Genomic DNA, 23,540 nt, shown 5'->3' on the forward strand with positions numbered 1-23,540 from the left:
TTAGGGTCAAACTTGAATTGACAAGAACCAGACAAATACTTTCCATAGACAACAACAATTCCAAAGGCTGACCTGTCCCTCAAACAGCCAAAGTCCAACAGCCCCTGGTACATTACCCTAATAACACAATCTGTTATTAACTTATTATATTAGAGAGTCAATGGAAACTTTTTTAACCAAATTTAATGGGCACATGTCAAGACACACCTTTTAGTGTCACCTTGTAATGTGCACAGACTGTATAAAGATTATATATACTGTGTATATGCAGTCTGTGATTCAGAGAGAGCCTCATAGACATTCACATCCAAACAGGTGTTATTGAAGTATTTTTGAAGTATTTTCCAAATGTATTATAATGACTTTTATACAAATACAAACATTTCAAACTCACTTTTGATACTAAGGAATAGGCTTGATACTTGATGCAAATTTAGATTGAGATCGGCATGATTTTTCAGCACATGCTTTGCATGTGGTTTTATACTTGCTCCTAAAACCATTTAGCAAAGATAACATTCTGTCATGTTTATTTATTTTTAATATTTATGATTGCTTAAGTTTTGATACTAGTTGTAGTGTCAATTTGATTTTTGATACTTTGGACAACCCTATTGAAATTGTAATCTACAAATAAAAACTATGATTTCATTTTGATTTAAACAACACACTACATACTACACACTAAACCTGACTCTTGTGGCCTTGGGATTCAACTGTACAATTATTTAACGTCCTTATCAAGAGCGCCATCGACAAGTAAATGTTTATCTAACAAGAGTGGACTGCTTGGGACCAGAAAGAAAAGACAGGATGCAGAAAGCACTATAGGAAGCACACAAGTACATCCGGAGCACACTCCAGCTCTGGCTGTAAAATTAGACTATTATTAAATTCAACTGTAAACTGTCAACCAAAACTAAGGAGCCCTGCACAGGACCACACAGGGCGTGGGTGAGGAACTATAATAAATAAAATAAAATAAAATGATGAGATAGACAGGGAAGCAGAAAGCATCGTAATTGCGCCTCATCCTCATGACCACACCTCTGCCACCTCTCTCTATCTGTCTCATCATTCATTCAATATAAGGAAGTTTAATGGTCCACATCACGCTGTCACAGAATCACGAGATATTTTTTATGGGATAGCGTGATAATTTCTCAGGATCACGGAATGTTCCAGGATTGTTTAATTCCTCCCGCCCCATACTAAACACATATTTTAACAAATATGAAAAATAACATGTACATTGTTGGTGAACTCTATAAATCTTTTTTGTTTAATAAATAAATCACTTCTTCACAGTTGTAGTTTATCTTTTCGGAACATGGTGGTATTTGAACTTTACAGATATGAAGTATATCTGTCGTTTATATTTAGCATGGAACATGTCCAAAGTCATAAAATAGGATGTAATCTTAACAATTATCTAAGCAATAATTAACAGGCAATGATCATTCATATCATCATATTTATGTACACATAGAAGCTAAGCCGATATGACTGCTTTTAACTATTTAACACTACTTAGAAATAAAAAAATATCTATAGTTTTCTTTGCTTCAGATCATTGTGTCCTGGTTTTACACTACCTCCCTTGTTTACCTTATCAACCTTTTAAAAGTTTGTATATAAATACATGGAGCCAACTGGAGGCAAAAGTGAAGAAAAACTGGGATTAACGAGTTGACAGCACAGAAAAATATATCCAAAATGCAGAAACACGAAGGGAGAAGGAATTCATTTTTCTGACAGTTTAAACATAAATTGAACTCAATAAAAGTGCTATCATCTGTTTATTTTTGGTCCTTGTAAACATTATGGTTGCTACATAAAGAAGTCATATAATTAAAACTAGACAAAATCTTTAATAAAATTTTCTTAAATATAATCATACTAGCTACATTTATTGAAATATGTTGTGTAATATATCATATGCACTTTAACATGAGATTATAGCCTAATACACTCTAATTTTTTATGGCAAAATCCATGACAGTTTTTAAGTTTTACTGTAGGAATACAGAAATATTGACCCCACAATAGTTTTCCATTTTATCTACAGGTAGGTTAGATAATTAAGTAATAATCAAATAATAATAAAATAGTAGAATGTAATAGAAAAGTAACAGGTCTTTCTACCGTGGTAATGGTTTAAGTAGTTATAAACAGCTTAAACCATCACTATTTTTGATCCAGTGTTAGTTAATGATGGAAAATATGATACGTCTACCTCATTTTGCTCCAGTTCTGGGATTTTTAACAGTTTGATGACATAGCATTTATAAACAATCTGCTAGTTATATTCATTGCTTAGAAGGTCTTAATATGGTAAACAAGTATGTCTAGATGCATGAATAGATTCTGGTTGTGCTACTGTGGTACTGACAGAGTGGAGTGAAAAGGACAAAGAGGGTTTTGGACAATAAAGCTCTGAGGCTCTCGTGTTTGCCAAACGCTAACCACTCATTGCCTCACTGCTGGGTCATGTTGGTATGACCTTTATTGTTAACGATATTGACTTCTTTTGTAACACACAGATCCTCTCACCATTCTGTTTTGTATTCATTTATTGATGTACCCAAAACCTCACAATACATATTACCATATCTTATTTGCAGTGGTGAAAGTACTGACAATTTGTACTGAAGTAAAAGTACACGGTTAACAATGCACCCAATTACAAGTAGCCTGCAACTGCTGCCAAATTTATTGTACTCGAAGTGAAAAAGTGAAAATAAAAAGTGCACACGAAAATATTATTCAGAATTCTTTTTACTACTTTGTTGGTGTAGAAAAGCACATTCACAGTGGTGGAACAGTCATGCTTTTGGATTGGGGTTAGAGTTTGTTAGAATTATACTCAATCACAAGTACAAGTACATGTTTAACAAAGTATAATTACCCCAAAAATCTACCCAAATGACAGGAACATGAGTGGTTTTAATTTGTAACTTAAATTCCACCTCTGCTTATTTTTATCTTATCATGTTTGGGGAGGGTCAATGAATCAAAGTGCAAACATGCTATGCTGGAGCACACAGGTAGACAGGAAATCGCTTCCTGAGAAGTGCTGTGTGAAAGCCAGCAGAGTCTCAAGTTATTTGTTGCTCTATGAACCATGGAAAGACAAATGTGTCATTAAATAAATAATACATGTTATGCATTACTATTTTGTGTGGTGGGATGGAGCCACTTCCTTCTATTTTGAGTTCTGTGCAGGATATAAACAGTCATGCATATCAGATTGCACTCACTTAAAATTAAAGTTATAATGCTACACACGAATACATTTGTTTTTGGCTATTGGATGTCAGCAACAAAAACTCGCAAAATAAATTCAAAAGTCTTCTGCATTAACATATTGGTGGGAACATGACTGGGAGCAAACTTCACAGGATATTGCGTCTGAACTCAGTTGTAACCTCACATTCATTTCAGGCAGATGGCAGTGTTATGAGTTGTTTAAACAATTTAATTAGACACTTTATGAAGAAACGCAACCATCATTGTCTCTGCCAGTGTGTAAATTTTACTTAATGTTTGGGGCACGACAAGTACTTTGAACTCTTAAAATTTTACTACATTTCACAGTACAAATCGCTCTTATGGTTTAATGGGAATTGTGTCAGTCATTGGCATATTACACAATTTCAAGCTGTATTCTTAAAAAGTCACAGATTTTTACGTGATGACTTATAGACTATGAATTAAAGGTGCACTGTGTAACTTTTCTGGAGGAGGGTCCATCACCTGCTGTTGTATGCCGATGTTATTGCTTTGCCTAGAATGTTCCACAGTATGCCATTTAAGCTGTCCTTCTCCATGAAGACAAGCAGGTAACTCCACCAGTTACAGGTCAAATCTCTGGAGAGGTGAGCCCCTTCCCACAGTAAGGATGTATGTTTTTCAAGGTATTTCTGAGCAACAAAAACACAAGAAACAAAATGCATGCATGTTAGATAAGTTTAAAACCATCCAGGGAAATATTTCAGGCAACGCAAAAACATCTCCATGATAGCGGAGAAAAGTTACATAGTATATCTTTAACAAAAAGTGTGTGTTGTGTCACTTCTGTCCTTTTTGTCGAAATAAGGCTCTGTTACATAAACTATTTTATTGACTTAGTCCGTAGTTTCCTTTATCATGAGGTATTTCACTTTATTTCAACACATACGCACCTGATGGGAAGCCTTTAGTGGTAAAGAGAAAAAAAAGGAAAAAAAAAAGAAAAAAGAAATCAACAGTTTGGCGCCATCTAGTGGTAACAGGTCAATATTACTGGTGCGAGGCATGCTGAGAAGGCAGACAATTTGGTAGCCTATTAATTATATTTTAGAACAAGGGTGTGGTGGATTTAGAATCAAATTGCAGTCTGACACGGTTTAACTTCAGTTTCGCCATACCTAAAATAAAATTACTCACCATATTTTGTACTTTTCGACAGCAGGGCATGCAGCAAGGGGATTTCAATCCACTTAGACAACACAACAGTGCCTCTATCGGTAGAAAAAATACACCAAAACTGAACATTCTGAATCACGTGACTAAAAGTTTACTCACGTGACTTTTGTGGAGCTTAGGACCGCGGAAATGTAGAAGCGTCACATGCGTCGGTTCGTAACTTCACCATGGCGACGCGCGGAGGGTTCGGCTGGCTCTGCGTCTGGTACCTGTGCGCATTGCTGGACGTGGCTTCTCTGCAGGGGTCCGGGGGTATGCTGTACCCCCGGGAGACCTCGTCCAGAGAGGTGAAAGAGCTGACCGGAGTGTGGAGCTTCAGAGCGGACATGTCTGCCAATAGGAATGAGGGTTTTGACGGGGCATGGTACAAAAGTCCACTGGCCACTGTGAGTAGCGCGTGCCTCTGTTTATTTGGGTTTGACGCGTTGTCGTTGAAATCATGACGAAAGTATATGGGTTAAAACATCCAAACATACACGATCAATGCTCCCAGGCAGATAAGGCGATGTGTTGCTCAATGCATTTAACATATTTTTGCTGAAGTCATGAAACCAACTTCCTTTGACCTTGTGTTTTGTAATGGCAATTATAATGCTTGTACTTATGCAGACCTGTACAAGCTTAGTGACGACCTGCCTCATATTAACTTTAAACAATACCATTTTTGCACATGTAACTAAAAAATATGTATTGTATCTGCAGTTCATAGTTCAGCATTGGGGAACAACACTAACATAGCAGTGTATGGAAGGACTGTAATAACTTAACATCTCTTTTATTTTCGTGGAAGTGGAACAGTTGCTCTTATGTTTTGGAAATGCTGTAGGTGGATAACTATCATGAGTGAGATTGCAGAATGTTTCTTACATATACATATACAACTCCACCCAACTTCAAATTTGAATCTGAAACATGAGTAAACAAAAAGGGTGGAGGTGTGTGTGCGTCTTTTTTAGAGATAATGTAGTTACTCACAGGTTGTCATTTGGGGTGTTTTCATCTTTTGAGTATGTTTCTTTTAAATGGAGCTAAAACAATCACCCATCATACTCTACTTAGTCATATACAAACCTCCCCAGCACTGTCTGAGTTTTATTGATGATTTTACTGAGATGCTTTCAGTCGTATGCACAGACTTTGATGGTTTAGTCAATACAAGTGATTTTAATGTACATGTGGATAATGTGTTTGACAGAAACACTAAAGAGCTCAGTTCTGTCCTTGAAACCTTTGGTCTGACTCAGCATGTCAGTGAGCCCACCCACAACAGAGGACACGCCTTGGACCTGCTCATTACAAAAGGAGTAAATATTTCATATGTCAGTGTGGTGGATGTTGTTCTGTCATCATTTCTGTCTCTTTTTTGACCTGTCTGTTATTCCCAAACCAGCGGCTGGTCTTGCACTTGTTTGAAGGAGACACATAAATGATAACACGGGTACATTGTTGATGGAAATGATACACTCTGAAAATGCCTCGTGTTCTAATGTTGATGATTTGTTGAACTTTGTAACTTCGAGTGTTTTGAATGTTCTGGAAACCATTTCCCCAATGAAGGTTAAAATGGTTAAAGTTAAGCAGAAAGCACCATGGAGGAATGATGACTTGATCAGGGCACAGAAAAGGGAATGCCGGAGGGCTGAGCGGGAATGGCGCAAGTCAAAACTCCAGGTTCATTATGAGATTTACAGAGAAAAGATGCACATGTACAACCCCACTTTATGTAGAACAAGGCAAAGGTATTTTTCTGACATTATTGGAAGTTGTAGCAACAACTCTCGTGTCCTGTTTGCAACAGTAAACAGATTAACAAACCCCCCAGCTCCACTGCCATTAGAACTAATTTCTACATTTAAGTGCAATGAGTTTGCAGTATTCTTTAATGACAAGGTTCAGGGCATTAAAAATGTCATCAATTCCACAATACAAATAACAACCCAGCGCCCACCTAGACACTTAGAGCTAACTCACTTTGCACCTGTAACTGACAAAACTGTCCAAGAGATTGTCACCAGTCTGAGTTCATCTTCATGCTGCCTCGATGTGTTACCAACTAAATTTCTAAAGTCTTTGCTCAACAGTTTGCTATCACCACTCACTCACATAGTTAACATGTCACTTCAATCTGGAACATTCCCACAAGCTTTGAAAGCAGGTTATCAAGAAGAGCAGTCTTGATGCCACGATATTGAACAATTACCGACCAATCTCAAATCTGCCGTTTCTAGGCAAAGTCCTTGAAAAAGTTTTTTACCAACATCTTATTAACTTTCTCCAAATGAAAAACTCCTTTCATGTTTTCCAGTCAGGTTTTAGACCCCACCACAGCACTGAGACTGCTCTTATCAAGGTGACAAATGACATCCGCCTGAACACTGATGCAGGGAAAGTCTCAGTCTTGGTCCTGTTGATCTGAGTGCTGCCTTTGACACGGTGGATCATGGGATCCTCTTAGAGAGACTAGAGGACTGGGAGGGAATCTCTGGTAGGGCTGGCCTGGTTCAAGTCCTATCTAGAAAACAGGGAGTGTTTTGTTGAAATTGAAAAATGTGTGTCAGATAAAATGTCCCTAACCTGTGGGATGCCCCAGGGGTCAATCCTGGGACCCCTGTTGTTCAGTCTCTACATGCTGCTGTTAGGCCAGTTAATACTCAGCAATAATGTGTCCTACCACAACTATGCAGATGACACTCAGATCTATGTCTCACTGGCACCAGGTGAATATGGACCAGTGGATTCACTCTGACACTGCATCCAACAGATCAGTGTGTGGATGCAAAACAACTTTCTTCAGCTAAACTCAGACAAGACTGAAGTCATCATCTTTGGCCACAGAAACATAGAGAAAGTGTTAGCAGTCACCTCCAGTCTCTCTCTCTAAAACCTTCAAATCAGGCTAGAATTCTAAGGGCAATAATGGACTCAGACTTGAACTTTAACAGCCACATAAAATCAATAACATCTGCAGCTTTTTACCACCTAAAAAACATAGCAAAAATCAAAGGTATACTGTCAAAGCCAGACTTAGAGAGACTTATCCATGCATTTGTCTCCAGTAGTTTAGACTACTATAACGTCCTGCTCACTGGCCTCTCCAAACGAGCCTTAAGACAGCTGCAGTACATCCAGAACGCTACTGCTCGGGTCCTGACTAGAACCAGGAAGTACGAGCACATAAATCCTGTGCTCAAGTCTCTGCACTGGCTTTCTGTAGCTCAAAGAATAGACTTTAAAGCTGCTCTGCTTGTGTACAAGTCTCTCCATGGCCTAGCACTAAAGTACATCTCCGAAATGTTAGTGCCATATGAACCATCTCGCACTTTGAGGACTTCAGGGACAGGCCTCCTGCTGGTGCCCAGAGTCAGGACTAAACATGGGGAATCGGCGTTTCAGTTTTATGCAGCTAAAACCTGGAACAGTCTTCATGAAGATGTGAGACAGGCCTCTACTTTGACAATGTTTAAATTCAGGCTCAAAACAGTTCTGTTTAGCTGTGCATATGACTGAAAGGTTTTTATTCTGCACTCTTCTGTTGTAATGTTAATTTTATGATGATTGTTTGTGATTATTTATGTTTTGATTTGTGTGATTTTAATGTCCTCCTTATTCTGTAAAGCACTTTGAATTACGTCGTGTACGAATTGTGCTATACAAATAAACTTGCCTTGCCTTGCAGTCCAAATTCAAATCTTAAAGCTATCATTTGTAATTCAACTTGCCCGGTGCTGTTAGGTTCTCACATAACACCACTAGATGCTATCTATGTTACTGCTGTCTGACAGTATGCCAGCTTTGGCCTGATAGAAAAAGACCCTGAAGGCCTGGTGAGGGGAGAGGGAACAGGTTTCACATCTGCCAAATTTACAGATGTCCAAAGGAAATTTCAAATAAGTGAATTTTACAAGATGGCTTCTGCCAGTAATCTTCAGCAATGAAAAGTCAGGCTCAGTCTTGCTCATTTGGACTATCCAAGAGACTACCACCAAACATGGGACTAAATATTTAGTCTGAGGAAGAAAAAGCAAAATCGTCCAAATTTGTTTATTAAATTGCTGGATTACATGAACACCCAGAGAGATGGTTTCTACTTGGCACTGTGGAGGAGGCATAATGATCTGGGCGCTTTTTCAATCAGACAGTGGAGCTGAACTTATTTAAGTTTGAATTTCATTTTTTAATTTTCTGTTTAGACTGGTCCTGTCCTTGAAATGCCAGTTCCTGCCAGCTACAATGATATAACCCAGGACTCCATGCTGAGAGACTTCATAGGATGGGTGTGGTATGAGCGAGAGGTGCAAGTGCCATCCCGCTGGGTTAAAGATGAAGGAACACGAGTGGTGCTCCGTGTTGGAAGTGCTCATTATTATTCAGTTGTGGTGAGTATCATTTATACTACAGTCCTTCAGCCTCATTCCATTAGAGATCCTTGTATGCTTGTAATGCTGCGAAATGCATCCAAACCAAATCTAAATCACAATGGAAGTTTGCACAGCCATGAAATCGTGAAGGCTGCAATTATTTAGATAATTGAATGGAAATGTGAAAAATCTTGTTGTACCTGAAGTTTAGACCTCTACAAACGTTGGGAAATTCATGGGCTTCTTGGATTAATTTATAGTTCAGATTTCAGTCTTCTTTCAAATGTTAATACTCCTAGAATTGTTTACAGTGTGCACTCTGAACAGAATCCTACTTTTTAAACATAAATCTAATGTATAATCGCAAACCTTTCAGAAAAAAACTCAATTAGATTAGATTTTTTTTTTTCAAAATTGTGCAGCCCTGTATCATTGTATGTTTTTGGTTTTTAGCTTCTTATATGAGTGGATTGTACAGTGTTCTTGCTTTGTTTGGCAGTGGGTGAATGGAATCCAGGTTGCGGAGCATGAAGGCGGCCATCTTCCCTTTGAGGCTGATATTGGGGGTGTGATCAGAGAGGACCCGACTGTGCCCTGCAGGATCACCATCGCTGTGAATAACACTCTCACACTAACAAGTCTTCCTCCGGGCACAATCACACACATGAATGACCGCACTAAGTAAGAGTCAAAGCAATATTTAAAACTGTGAAATATGCATTTAATGTTATTTTTATTTATTTATCCCATATACAGATATCCTGGCGGGTATTTTGTTCAAAACATTTTCTTTGATTTTTTTAACTATGCTGGAATTCATCGTCCTGTGCTGCTCTACACTACGCCAAAGGTTTATGTTGATGACATCACTGTGTTTACTGACTTTGCAGACAGCACTGGTAATTAAAATTCTGTGTTGTTGTTTGGTTAGGAGAGTGCACACTAATGAACATACATGTTTTAAACACGATGGATTGTAGACGGGGGCAAATTTTTATCTGGTGTCCTGCATTTGCTCTCCCAAACACTCACACATTCATACAGCAGCGTACATTGACACTGAATGTAATGCGGGTCAAGAGTCTTGCCCAAGGACACAACAACTGTATGTACTAATCTTAGTGCTCTAACCAATGTGCCACTCCCATCCTGCTACTAACCAGGACCAACCCTGCTTAACTTCAGAGGTTAAGCAAGATCGGACATTTTCATGGTGGTTTTACTTGTGATTTGAGCTACAATAGTTCACCTGTTTGACGTAGAAGCAAAAGTTTAATGTATGGATCATAGCTTAAGATTAATCTACAGTCAGCATTTGTCTGATATTTTACATCATACATGGATATGCAAAATAATACATTTCCCCCATCTCATTTATGTTATTTTTTTACAAACAGTTGTCTCTTTTGTGCAGGTTTAGTTAAATACAAGGTGTCTGTGAAGGGTGCGTCCTCGGCTAACCTGAAGGTCACTCTGATGGACAAAGATGGTCACTGCGTCGCCACGTCCAGTGGGCCATCTGGAGTGCTCAAAGTGGCCGACGTCATGCTGTGGTGGCCATACCTGATGCATGATAATCCAGGATACCTTTATTCTATGGAGGTAAAAGAAAATATGTCCTTTGTTACGCTGAGCAAAATGGTGATGAAAATCTAATCTTAAACTCATGCTTTTGATGATCTGCAATATTGTTGGTACCGTAAAATCGTGATTCAGTAATTCCCTATTTAATGCTGTATAAGGCTCAAAAACACTTTTTCTTCACCCAGGCCTCTTATTGGTCAGCCTCTGTCATCTGAGTGAGTGACATGTAGAATTAACCAATTATAGTGAAGAGTGAAGAGTATTAAGTCTAATCATGATAAAATCGAAATCATGATCTGGCTTTTAGAAAATTGTGATAATATTTTCTGACATATCGCTCACCCTTAGTGCTTTGTATTAAAGTTTATTGCAGCTTTTTGAATACTCTTGTGTATTTGTAAATGTTATTATTTATCTTTTTCTCTCTAGGTTCAGTTGTCTGCATCAGATGGACAGTCTACATTTGAGGATGTGTATGCATTACCTGTTGGCATTCGCACTGTGAATGTTACCAGGACACAATTCCTTATTAACAACAAGCCTTTTTACTTTCATGGAGTCAACAAGCACGAGGACTCTGATGTAAGTACCACTAGGGGGAGACATACACTTTTCTTTTCAAAGAGGTGTCTCTTGACATCACATAAGAACATTTAAAGGTGCATTATGTTACTTTTCTGATGGAGGGTCTGCCCCCTGTTTATCTTCAAGGAGATGTTATTGCTTTGCCTGGAATGTTCCACAGTTACCTTATCTATCTCTATGGAGACAAGCAGGTGATGCAACCAGGCCAAGTTACAAGTCAGATATGTGGAGAGGCAACCCTGGTTATAGTTAGATTCCCTTTTATTTTTAGCAATAAAAACATGTGTAATGAAATAATTAGAATAGATGAGTCCGATACCATACTATACTACCGGTACATCCTGCCAGGGCAAAGCAAAGTGTCTAGGGAGACCAGCAAGTAGCAGACCCTCACCAGAAAAGTTACCTTTTAACAAGGTCATACAAATCCATACTTGATGTTGCAGATTCGAGGCAAAGGCTTGGACTGGCCCCTTATCGTCAAAGACTTTAATTTGATAAAGTGGTTAGGAGCCAATTCATTCCGAACCAGTCACTACCCGTACGCAGAGGAGATCATGCAAATGTGTGACCGCCATGGAATCGTGGTAATAGACGAGTGTCCAGGAGTTGGCATTAAAGACATGTAAGTGAATATAACCATGTGTCAATGTACTATTTTTATCTCATTTTATTTGTGTAACTAGTTGCATATGAGACATAACAAGTCTGCTGTGGACAATCAGTGATACCGTTTGAAAAACACTGCCTTTGCCGGGACACAACAACAGGATGCATTTGTAAGAGCTGTTTATGTGAAAGTGCTCTAACTCTGAGCCACTGCTGCCCCATAATAAGATATCAAGTTAGCTGTTGTGAATTTGTCCATTGCTATTTCCATGGTCTTCAAGTCATGCACAAGTCTCTCCGTGGCCTAGCACCATAGCACACCTCTGACATGTTTGTGACATATGAACAATCCTGCAAATTATTTCGAGTTTTTATTTGTGTCATAATTTTAATGTATCTTTTTTTTTCCTGCACTTGGACTTACTTTGTGTTCAAATATAATTATGCTCTACAAATAAACATGTTTTTCCTATGGTCTAGCCGAAGTTTTGGGAATGCTTCTCTAGCCCATCACCTTTCCGTCATGGATGAACTTGTAGGTCGAGACAAAAACCACCCATCTGTGGTCATGTGGTCTGTGGCCAATGAGCCGGCTGCAGAGATGCCTCCTGCTGATTATTATTTCAGGTGAGTCTAACTGCCTCGATGATTTCTAAACTAATCTGGGCACTAATAGGCATGTCATGTATAATTACAAACTTTCAATAATTGTTAGATGGAACAATACTTTTGTGGGTCGATATTTATCTTGGGTATATTTTTATGTACTAGTGATTATAGATGCAGACTAACTTCTGCTGTTTCATTCTGCTATTTTATTTTGAATGTAGAATAGTTTATTTATTTCATTATTTAATCGATCAGTTTCAATATTATCATTTATCTTCTATAATTAAAATTGTGACTAGGCATGTCATAATCACATTTGTCTGTCTCATTCCACATGGAATATTTGTCAGAGTGTAGAATTAAATACAAGTATTGCTCAAATGCCAGAATGTGTTAAATTGTAGACAAAGGCCTTTCCCTGTACTCACGTTTGAGGAATGCAGTCAGAGTAGTCCCACGAATCTGTCTGAACAAACACAACAACTGCAGGACATGCCTAGCAATAAAGTCCTACTTCAAGTTCTGAACATTTTTGTCCTGTTCACATAGGAGTAAGGAGATGGGAAATGCCATTTGTCCTATCCATGAGTTTCAGAATGAGTAATTGTTAATTGCCGTAGCAATTAACAATTTATAACAAAACATTATGATTTGAATGGGGTAAAAGTTCTCAAAATATTGCATGTAACCGGAAGCTAAAAACATGAATTTGTGACAAGATTCCATTATAGATTACAAAGATTCACTTGTAACTTTTCCGGTTAAAAGTCCACCACCTGCTTGTTTTTGAAAATATGTTATTGCTTTGCTTAAATGTTCCGCAGCATGGCATTATATCTTGCATTTAACTTTCTGTGTTTTAGTGCAAAAATGCCTTGATAAACGTGCATTATTACTGTGAGTGGACTTGCCTCTCCACAGACCTGGGGCCTCATTTATAAAAAATTTCTGTGGAAGTCTGACTACAAGTGTACATACAAACTTCCTCAGACTTCCTCAGACTTCCTCAGACTTCCTCAGACTTCCTCAGACATCTCCAAACGTCTCCAAACGTCCCCATATGTCCCCAGACTTCCACAAACTTCCACACTACTTGTCTCTGAGCGCAGATCTCCTCCTGCCTCATCAATGAAAGCACCAATGCACAAAGTTTAGAGTTTTTGGACCAGAGTGCTGGATCTTTTTATAGATCTCAAACTTAACATGGAAATGCATTTTTGTACATTTTTGTATACAGCATATGCACACTTTATAAATGAAACCCCTTGATTTGGAGATGCCACCTGCCTGTCTGCGTGTAGTTTAATGTTTAATGCTGTACTCGTTTAAACGCTTCAGGCATCTCCATGGAGAAAAGCAGGAGGTGGACCCTTCATAGAAAACATGAAATGCAAATTCAGTAAAATGCTGAACTAATATTTTTTCCTGTTTATAGCACATTAATAAAGCACACCAAAATGCTGGACCCATCCCGCCCTGTTACATTCATCACTGACAGTAACTATGCCAGAGACAAAGGGGTGAGTTTGATTTCTTCAAATTCAATACTACATTTGATTCCTCTAGGTAATTATATCCAACTAACTTTGTTTAACTATGGTGTATGTCATAAATGTGTTGTACTGTGTTTAGGCCCCATATGTAGACGTCATCTGTGTAAACAGCTACTTCTCCTGGTACCACGATCCAGGACATATGGAGGTGATTCCCATCCAACTCAAAACACAATTTGAAAACTGGTTTGGGAAATACAAGAAGCCCATCATCCAGAGTGAATATGGAGCAGACGCAGTTCCAGGACTTCACAGTGTAAGACTATGTTGTAATTTAAGGCCACAGAGGTGGGAGGTGTAGCCAAACATTGTATTCAAGTAAGAATAACGTAACGTTAATTAAAAATAATATTACTCAAGTAAAAGTACCAAGTTATTGATTTAATTGGAAGGACAAAACCTTAAATGGGTTAACAAAATTTGGTATGTCAAAGAATAGACAACAAAAAAGAGAAAAACAAAATCATCATCAATCTGAAGAAGCAAGAAACATTGTTGTGTTTAAATAATTTAATATAATCAACATAAAGCTATTATAGACTGAGTACTACGCCTACCTCTCTATTTCATAATGATTTAAAAGTATCTTAATAGTGTTACTTATTTATCATTTCTTCCTTGTAGGATCCTCCCATGATGTTTACAGAGGAGTACCAGAAGAATGTGCTACAGAGTTATCACAGTGTGTTTGATGAGAAGAGGAAACAATACGTGATCGGAGAACTCATCTGGAACTTTGCAGATTTCATGACTGCTCAAGGTACAGCCAACAGCAACATAAAATGATTCTACTTTAAAGGTGCACTTTGGAACATTCTGAAAAGCAATAACATCTCCACGGAGACAAGCAGGTGACAGATCTTCCATTAAAAAAGTACGGCATTAAACCTATCTCTCTATGTTTACAAGCCACCTAGCCTAGTTACAAGTTAGTGGACAGGTGACACACTTATAGTAAGAAAATGTCAAAATAACAAGAAACTCCTGTAATTAAATAAATGACTACGTGTCAAAGGCATGCCAGAATAAGTAGGTCTTAAACTGAACTTTGAAGAGAGAGCTCAGTGACAGATTGTAGATGAGGTGGAAAAGAGTTCCAGAGCTCTTGACCAACAATAGCAAAAGAACAATCACCAAACTTGTATCTGGACGTGGAGACAGTCAGAGATGTATACAATAATATGCATTTAGAGGTGCACTATGTAACTTTTCTGGTGGAGGGTTTGTGGCATATGTTCATAATCAGTACAATTTCGAGACAGGTTCATAATTGTACTCATATTTTTGTTTGCAGGCATCACTCGAGTGGTGGGGAATAAAAAGGGGATCTTCACCCGACAGAGACAGCCCAAATCAGCAGCTTTCATCCTGAGGGAGAGGTACTGGAGGTTGGCAAATGCAACAGGAAAGTTACCTCCATGGACCAGATACCCCTGCTCCCTATGATCTGGCCTGTGATCTGATATGTATGTACTGAGCCCAGAGCATTGCTGCCAGTGTTTTATTATTGTGAGACACTTCTGCAGCGCCTTATAAAGAGCTCATTTTCACATGTCACATTTGCATACATAGATATTGTGTGAAGAGGCTTGAATAGCCATCATAAATATTTTTACTGTATCCGGTTATCAAGATAAGACGTCATCACATTCCTGTGGCCTCCTAAAGAACATTCCTGTTGAATATCATTTTTATATTACAATTTAGTTTCATAATTTGTGTGGCTTATGCACTAAAGTCTGTTGTATGTGCATATTATTGTTAGTACTCTTTTTATATGAGAGAAAATGAGAAATTACTTTTAATAATAAATTGTTAATATGTTATAATTGGTTGTTTGTCTAATATTTAAGGATTAAGGTAAACTTAATTGCCCCATTGACAAATCTGTTTTCTGCCTTTGAATGTCCTTCAATGCCACTGAGGCAACCAATCAGGAGCAGAGGGCAACTGAGATGTAGCACCCAGGGACAAATCCAGATCTTGACCTAGGCTTGGTCAGAACTACCTTAACTGGTAGATTTTACTAGGTGCAGGTTTTGGGTTGATGGGGGAAACTGAAGTGTCCAGAGGAAAGCCACCCAGACCTAGAGAGCAATTTCATCTAGATTAGGACTGAATTTTGACAATTGGACATGGGTAAATAGGTCTTATGAGTGACTGCAATCTTATCCCCTTTATCTGTAACTTGACTTTTTGTCTTCTCACCTGATAGACCTTTGAGCTGCAACTGGACATAACTAAAGTGTCATACAGTATCACTCACATACATTAGATCTCATGATCTCTCAACTGAAGAAAACAAATTGTTGTATCTTAGCATTATAAATATTTTATGTAAATTCTATTCATTTTTCTAATCTTCAACTCAAATACTTTAGTATTAAATTTATGAGCTGCTTTTCCTGCTGATCCATTTCAACCAGTCATCCAGAGTTGTCATTTGCGAGACTTAATTAGCGTGTTTCGTTTTAAGTTTGTAGATCTTGTTTACTCCAGGGCTCTAATTATTGGTTGCTTTTTGCCTCAAGGCTGTAATCTTATACTTGCTTTTACTGTATACATTATTGAGCCACATAAAAGTCGTTCCATTATATTTTTGCATATAGATTTTTCATTTGGCAGGAAAATCAGGATTTTATTAAAAAAGTGAAGTTGCAAGACTGTTTCAGAGGGAATGTTTTAATGGTAGGTTATTTCCATGTGACAATGACAATTAAAATGCCACCCCTTTACCGTTTCACTTGATTAGAGCTGCTTTCTTGTTGTCCCCTCTTTTAGTTCCAGTAACACTTTTCGTTTAAGAAAATACAGCATTTTTAAAACATATTTGGCAATACAGAAGCAAACCAAGTTTTCTCCACAAAAAAATTTAATTAACGCTCTATGCCGACACATGGATCCCAAGCCCCCCCAAACTCTTGTTTTTTTACTAAAATAACCCAACATTAACAGTCTATACAGCTAAAGGGCATAATTAATGATGAAAAAGAACATTACAATCTTGAAACTGGTACAGAGTGTATCTTTGCTAACAAACATGTCCTAGCTAGACAAAAAAAAAAGTTTACAACGGGAAAAACAGCCTTATTTGACAGGGCATCTGGCAATTTTTGAACTGGTTGTACATTAATAATATCACTTATTGGGAATGACAAATTCATCAGTAAATTTTGAGAAGGCAATGGGCCTATTGCAGTAACCATTCATTATTTTTCAAGGCTCTGTTGCTCGTCTTTGGCTCAAGGCCTAGTGATCCCATAGAAGGCACTTTTGTTGGCATTGGTGATGCAATTAACATGGCAGTTATACCTCAGGGTCTGACAGATGTTAAAGAAGCTCCAGTGCTCAGTATTTGAACATACATTTCGACATAAATAATTTTTGTACCAGTTTGTACTTTCCGGCTTCTCCTGCACACATGTAAAATGGTGGAACAGATAAAAACCAGGAAGTCCAGATGAGACTAGTACAGAAACACAAGAACACGCTGTAACATTTTTATGCTTGACCATTTACACCAGTGTAGAAAGAGCCAAAACATAATGCAACCCCTAAATAATCAAACAAATACAATCACATGAATACCACGTTTTAAGACCAGGTGTATTGTGGTACAGATTCAGTTGCTTTAAACTTTGAAAGATCTGCAGTACTTTTCGGTCAAGATTCACTGATGTAGCAGCACATTTGCAAATATTGCTTTAAATTGAGGTCAGATTCTCATCTTGGACCATAGTTATACAGAAATGGTCTGATTATGTATTATATCATTTGATTAATGGCAACAACAATGGCCATACACAATCATTTTCTACACATAATTAAAGGAAGCTCTTCATCAACAATTTGCAAAACTACTTGCAGAAGAGTTATGGTTATCGTGACAAGAGGTGTCATGTCTACACCTTCCTGAACCACCCTGACGACTCATTGGTGGCATCTACATGAAACTCAGGGCCAGTCCAACACATACATGGCTTTATACCATGCACCTGAATGTAAGAAAACTTATTATGCAATGTGCACCAAAGACTTTAAATACTGTATACCTTTGGCATTGCTATTACTGAGTTTCAGATGACATTTCAACATTCGGGGGTGCAACTAAAATGGATATTGCTGAAATTAAGTTTTTTTTATTATATGGCAGGCTCTAGGGTCCATTTACTAATAGAAACAATTAGGTTCAACATTTGTGAATTTACCAATTGAATATTTCACAGGAAAGTACAGTGTAATCAATAGGGAAACCTGGCTCTTGGGAGTATATTATCACATTCTAGGATCTGAAAACCACCAAAACCACCTGGACACCTTTGTGTGAATATTAATAAGACCCTTTTAACTCATATGTTGCATTAGTTTTGTTCCCACAATGAACTCCTGCCATACAAGATCACTGTAACCGTTGATTGACATCACATGTACACTGGCCATGACAGTGACTAGCCAGATAAGCAAAACATAAATATTGGAGATGCCCCTGCCAACGTGTCACTCTTTAGAAGACATCACAGTGTAGCAGCCTTTGCTACCTCATATACTCTGCTAGGAAGGAGGGAACACTTTACTGGTACTGTCATTTACAAAGACAAAAAAATAAAGCCTTGGACAAAAAGGAATAAAACGTGTTAACATGACATGCCCTCACCTCACCCACAACTCTGAAATAAAAAAAGTAACTGTTTTTGACTCCTTTAGGCACATACGTCTTGGATCCCACATGTGAGGTGGTCAGGAATGGTTTTCACATGGCCAAACAAAACCAGAAATCTGTTCACTGGCTCCAATGATATCCATGCTGCTGAAGTCTACGCTACTTTGAACTGCCTGACCGGGTTTACAGAAGTACCGTTGCTCATTTCTAGACTTATTCACCTGACCATTGCCTTGAGTGATTTTTGTTCCAGATTGAAATTCATTAAACGTCTGTGCCAACTAGATAAAGTACAATCTAGGCTGGAATATTGCTCATTAGCTATTTACAATAACGCAAAATAAAACTAAATGATCTAAAGACAATATATCACATTATTGTTTAGTGGTCCTCCTCATTATGAGTGTAAACATGAAAAAGCCTACTTTTAATGTTATTGGTTTTGCCCCCATACCATGCCACACATTTGCAAAACTGTTTCTTAGCCTATTGAGCTCTACATCAGGGACCTGCCAATCCTTCCTTACTTTTAGTGTAGACCCACTGTGCAGTTTTAGCATTTCAAGTGCTCCCCATTAAACGCAACGTCCCACTTTCTTCCATTTTGTGATCCTTTTTGTTCAGTGAGATCCGTCTTCCATTGATCCTTTAATGTGCCTCTGCTTTTCTCGGGTTGACACGATTCCCCCAGAACCACATAGCCATCCCGTCTGAGAGTACAACGTTAAACCATGGGAAAGGAAATTTAAAAGACAGAATTCTTAAACTTTGTAATCCTTCAGCGTTCAAAATCAACATGGAGGTGTCAGGCCCAGTTAAATTTCTTCATTTTTTGTTTGAACACACAGCAGAATAAACATTTGGAAGCAAGGTCTCCTGGTGGCAAGTCAAATGTTCAGAGGTCACATTTCTTTTTTGTCTCAATTTTTGTGTTTTGTTTTCTTGCCATTTTTCCACAGCTTAGTCCTGCTTCATCTGGAGTTGCTGCTTCCAGGCCTCATTCAAGTAAACTAGTCGCTTATAGTTGAGAATAAAGAGAATGAAGTTCAGGGCATATGTGGTAATGCAGATGATGCAGAAGTCCTTTAGGACAAAGTAGAGGATGTAGCCCAAGTAGAGAGAGCCCATCACTGACAAGATGGAGGTCGTCATGAGAAACAGGGCGGCCATTGCGCTCACAGTTAGTCCTATGGCAAAGAAACACACAGTAAAGCTTAGGCAAAAAAGTGAAAGGCTTTTAAACACACAAGCAAAATGATGAGTCTGCGATTCTCTGAGCCTCGGACAGTTCTTCTTTGTAGGAGCCCTCCCTTCACCGTGACTGAAATACCATTAGACCGGTCATACTTTGTCACATGAAGTGTAGTCATTGGTGATTTGAACTTTCACATTACTGAAAATCTACAGCCCTTTGCTGCTGAGTAAGACAGCAAGCCCCAGATTTGTGTTGAGGATTGTGAAGGCATGCTGCTACAAACATTGCAACATTTGACAGTTTTGACCCTAAGTGACATTTTCTTTAATATGGAGATCTTGACCCGCTGTAGCAGTTTGGCGTAACTGTGCCTCTATTGTGTTAGTCAATGAGCACTAACTGCTGTGGCTAAAAGGACCACTTGTTCTGTGCCAGCACCAGGTGGCCAGGCGAGCCCACAGGCCGCCCTGCTGGCAACATGTCTGAACAGCATGACCAGTGCCATGAAAGAGGCGACACGCTGGATATACAGTCAAATATTCACAGAGATCGTATAGAATGCAAATGTCACACTGGCAAATGAGACTCTATAAATAGAAAAAGTATACTAAACTGAATTGCAACAGGAATGCTCTCATGTAGCCAGTCCAAATGTTGTAATCCCTTATAATTCCAGTATTACAGCCCTAATGTGTAAAACACACTTCTTGGACACATACACAGAGTTTTGTGTTTTAGATCAGAAGGCTCTTTTTAAGGCTGTTCTTGCAAGTTCAAAGCTTGATGCCATAAATAATAATGATAGTAATAGGACACTGAAATTAATGAATTTATGTATTAATGTATGTACTAAATGTAGCATGAACTACATGAACCAACAAGAACAAACATAACAACTTACCTAGTAAGAGTTGAAAAGCATAAAAGACCACACCGTAGACACTGTTTGGTTGGTTCAGTGCACTATCATTTCCAAAAATGGAACCCAACAGTCCAAAACCACGGCCCCACCTGAAACATAAAAAAACATTTATGGTATGAAGTGTAAACATATGAGCCACAATAGTTGCAGCCAGAACATTCCTCTTGCTACAGGTGTAGCACAGGAAGCCAAATAGGTGGGGTGTCCTAGATGTGACATGCCCACAACAGGGCAAGATTAGCAACTTCACTGGGGCTTTAAAGTTTGCACATCTGCAGTATGAGTAAACTCAGTTATTGATGAGGCAAACTCCAACTTATCATGGTACTTACCATCCTGTTTAGATCCTTATTGGATGCTGGGTTTTCATTGTTTATCCAGCACATATCGTACATTTGTATTCTGCAGTCCTCACAAAGTTACTGAGCACTTTAGAAGCCTGTGCTCCGCCCCAGACTATCGACTGCAGGCTTTCAACTTTAGCCCAGGCTAATGACAGAAGCATGACAGCTACTATTCAATATGTAGTAGACTTTGTTCGCAAAAAAAACAATCAATAGTAATTCAGCAAAACTACTCCTTAAAATATCTCAAAGTAACTGCACACACAAAACACTGCGTTCTTTTGAATATGACAAAATTCAAGTTTATGTAATGATAGATATCATATTTACCGGTTCAAAGCCCAAGCTTAAGATAAAAAAAAGCCAGAAAATTCTATTGTAGATTAGACACAGTATAATTTAGTAGTAGATCCAATGTGCATCAAACATTAGCTCAGATAGCAAAGTTAGCTTTGATAAGCTACATAGCTAATGATGTGCTCATTACATTTACACACAGCACAAGAATACAAACACCAGAATCACAAGTCATTCAAAGCAGAATGGCCTCGTTCACATAGGTTTGGTTGTATTAGTGCAAGCAGTCTACAGATAAATGTGATCAGAAGTGACAGTAAGACCGCGCAGCCCTTCCCTGTTTGCCACAAAGCAGCAGCCGCTTCATTGAGCGCTCTTTGCACAATTCAAAATTACCTTGAGCTGAACACTTTGGAGCAGCTGACCGAGCTGCTCAGGTCGCACATCGCCGTATAACTGGGATCCTGGGCCTTTTCTCTTTCCACGTGAAAGGCGTATAGAGACAGCAGGATCCCTATTAAGCATACGAGAAGCCTGGCTATTCTTTCCCACCGAGGGGTGGACACTCTCAGGACGGGCGCCGCCATCTCTCTGGCCTAGCTGTGGAGACACGCACACAGACGCACACAGACGCACACAGACGCAGAGCTGTCTCCGAGCGGCGGAGGAGGGGCGAGGAGGTGCGTCACTACGCACCACAGCGTCAGGGCGGAGCCACGGTGAGCTGATGGTGTAAAAAACAAAACATTAAAATAAACTGCATTTAATCGTTAAATGATAATACCCAAATTTGACTACATATGCAATATGAACACAGGACGTAACCTTTATCAATTAGATAAGTGTATATTCTAATAGGTTACAGAGACTGGAACAATTTAATTGGCTATAGGCTATTGGTAATTAAGGTATGAATGGAGATGACAAAAACAAAACAATCTGCAGAAAAAAAAACCCTACACTATTCAACAGATAGAATGCTGTTGTGATCTCTATCTTGTGGATTCTAATTTAAATAAAACAATGAAGTTTTCATACCATTCACACCAATCTCCTTCTAAAAGGAAATGTGTATTTTTTTGTAAGAGTTTTGGTCTCGTGGATCCCCCTCATGGATCTATCCCCCTCATGGATCTATCCCCCTCATGGACCTATCCCCCTCATGGACCTATCCCCCTCATGGATCTATCCCCCTCATGGACCTATCCCCCTCATGGATCTATCCCCCTCATGGACCTATCCCCCTCATGGATCTATCCCCCTCATGGACCTATCCCCCTCATGGATCTATCCCACTTTGTAGAGCAGTCATGGTCACGTGTCCACGCATATAAAAACACTCAGTGACTTCATCTGTTTACTTGCTGTTGTGCTCGCTGACAGTAAGTTCCTGCTGCTGCATTCTTCTCTCCATAAAATGGCAACAGATATTGAAAGACTGGCTTCTTTTGAAGAGGCCTACTATGATCAGTACGACTACTATAACCTGCGCGAATACCCGTGTCACGCGGGAGGCAAAGGACGCACCAAGAGAGAGATCGAGCTCAACACCAACCGCCATTGTCCCGCAGGCCACGAGAGGAAAATAGCTGAAAAATTCCACAATAGTGAATTGAAGCGTAGACGAACCAAGAGCTCATCCTCCTAACGACAAAAACAGGCAAGAATGAGGTACTTTCTACAAATATGACATTTTTATGTGCTTGTTTTGATGTGATTGGACAGCAGCACTGCGATGGAAAACTTGCACATCCCCCACAGGCTGCAAGGCTTAGGTGAACAAAACATTCCAGAGCTGACCTTCAAATAAATGCATTAAATGCATTTGTTTCTTTTCTTTTTTGTACGACTTTTGATGGCACATTTATGAAATGTAAACATGTTTTGTCATAAGAGTACACTCTGTTCTGTGTATAAAACAGGTGTGGCTTAACATTTCTATCACCCCCCCCCCCCAAAAAAAAAAAACATCTGTCCCTTTATAAACATGCATAGGCCTACATAGTAATTATAGGTTCTCTGACTAAATAGATTTTCTCTGAGTAAATTTATTGTTTTGGTGACTGTCAAATTCTCTTCCACAGATGCGGACAGGTTGGATTTCAGACGTTGACCAAGCCAAATGCCTTTTCCTGACCTAGTGACTAGAGTGCAGTGACACCAAGAATATTCAGGAGTCACACCCAGGACACACTCCAGTACTGTATCTGTAACAAGACCTAGCTCTCTTCTGTTACAGCTGAACAGGAATAGCTTTTGCTGATCTCTGTAGAAGTCAATGAGTGTGTGACGTATAAATATATAGCTGTTTGTGAATGTAAAATATATATTGTATTTTAAAGTGAGGAGTTGTTTTC

At 38.8% G+C, this 23,540-nt stretch overlaps 2 protein-coding genes across 2 annotated transcripts; one reads left to right on the forward strand and one right to left on the reverse strand.

The window, feature by feature from the left end:
* Positions 1 to 4,564: 4,564 nt before the first annotated feature.
* Positions 4,565 to 16,410, forward strand: gusb (glucuronidase, beta). Its single transcript, XM_033977872.2, has 12 exons — positions 4,565 to 4,853; positions 8,658 to 8,843; positions 9,325 to 9,506; positions 9,582 to 9,724; positions 10,240 to 10,427; positions 10,839 to 10,991; positions 11,441 to 11,619; positions 12,084 to 12,230; positions 13,648 to 13,732; positions 13,845 to 14,021; positions 14,390 to 14,525; positions 15,060 to 16,410. Exons 1-12 carry the CDS (start codon positions 4,635 to 4,637, stop codon positions 15,209 to 15,211), a joined length of 1,947 nt encoding a protein of 648 aa, XP_033833763.1. The 5' UTR covers positions 4,565 to 4,634; the 3' UTR covers positions 15,212 to 16,410.
* A 21-nt stretch (positions 16,411 to 16,431) lies between these two features.
* On the reverse strand, positions 16,432 to 21,863 carry vkorc1l1 (vitamin K epoxide reductase complex, subunit 1-like 1). The gene is made up of 3 exons (XM_033977898.2): positions 21,580 to 21,863; positions 20,522 to 20,631; positions 16,432 to 19,612 (listed from the first exon to the last, which is right to left on the reverse strand). The coding sequence occupies exons 1-3, from the start codon at positions 21,768 to 21,770 to the stop codon at positions 19,386 to 19,388; spliced, it is 528 nt and encodes a 175-aa protein (XP_033833789.1). The 5' UTR covers positions 21,771 to 21,863; the 3' UTR covers positions 16,432 to 19,385.
* Between the last annotated feature and the right edge of the window lie 1,677 nt (positions 21,864 to 23,540).

Source organism: Periophthalmus magnuspinnatus, chromosome 14, assembly GCF_009829125.3.
Source record: "Periophthalmus magnuspinnatus isolate fPerMag1 chromosome 14, fPerMag1.2.pri, whole genome shotgun sequence".
Taxonomy (NCBI): Eukaryota; Metazoa; Chordata; class Actinopteri; order Gobiiformes; family Gobiidae; genus Periophthalmus; species Periophthalmus magnuspinnatus.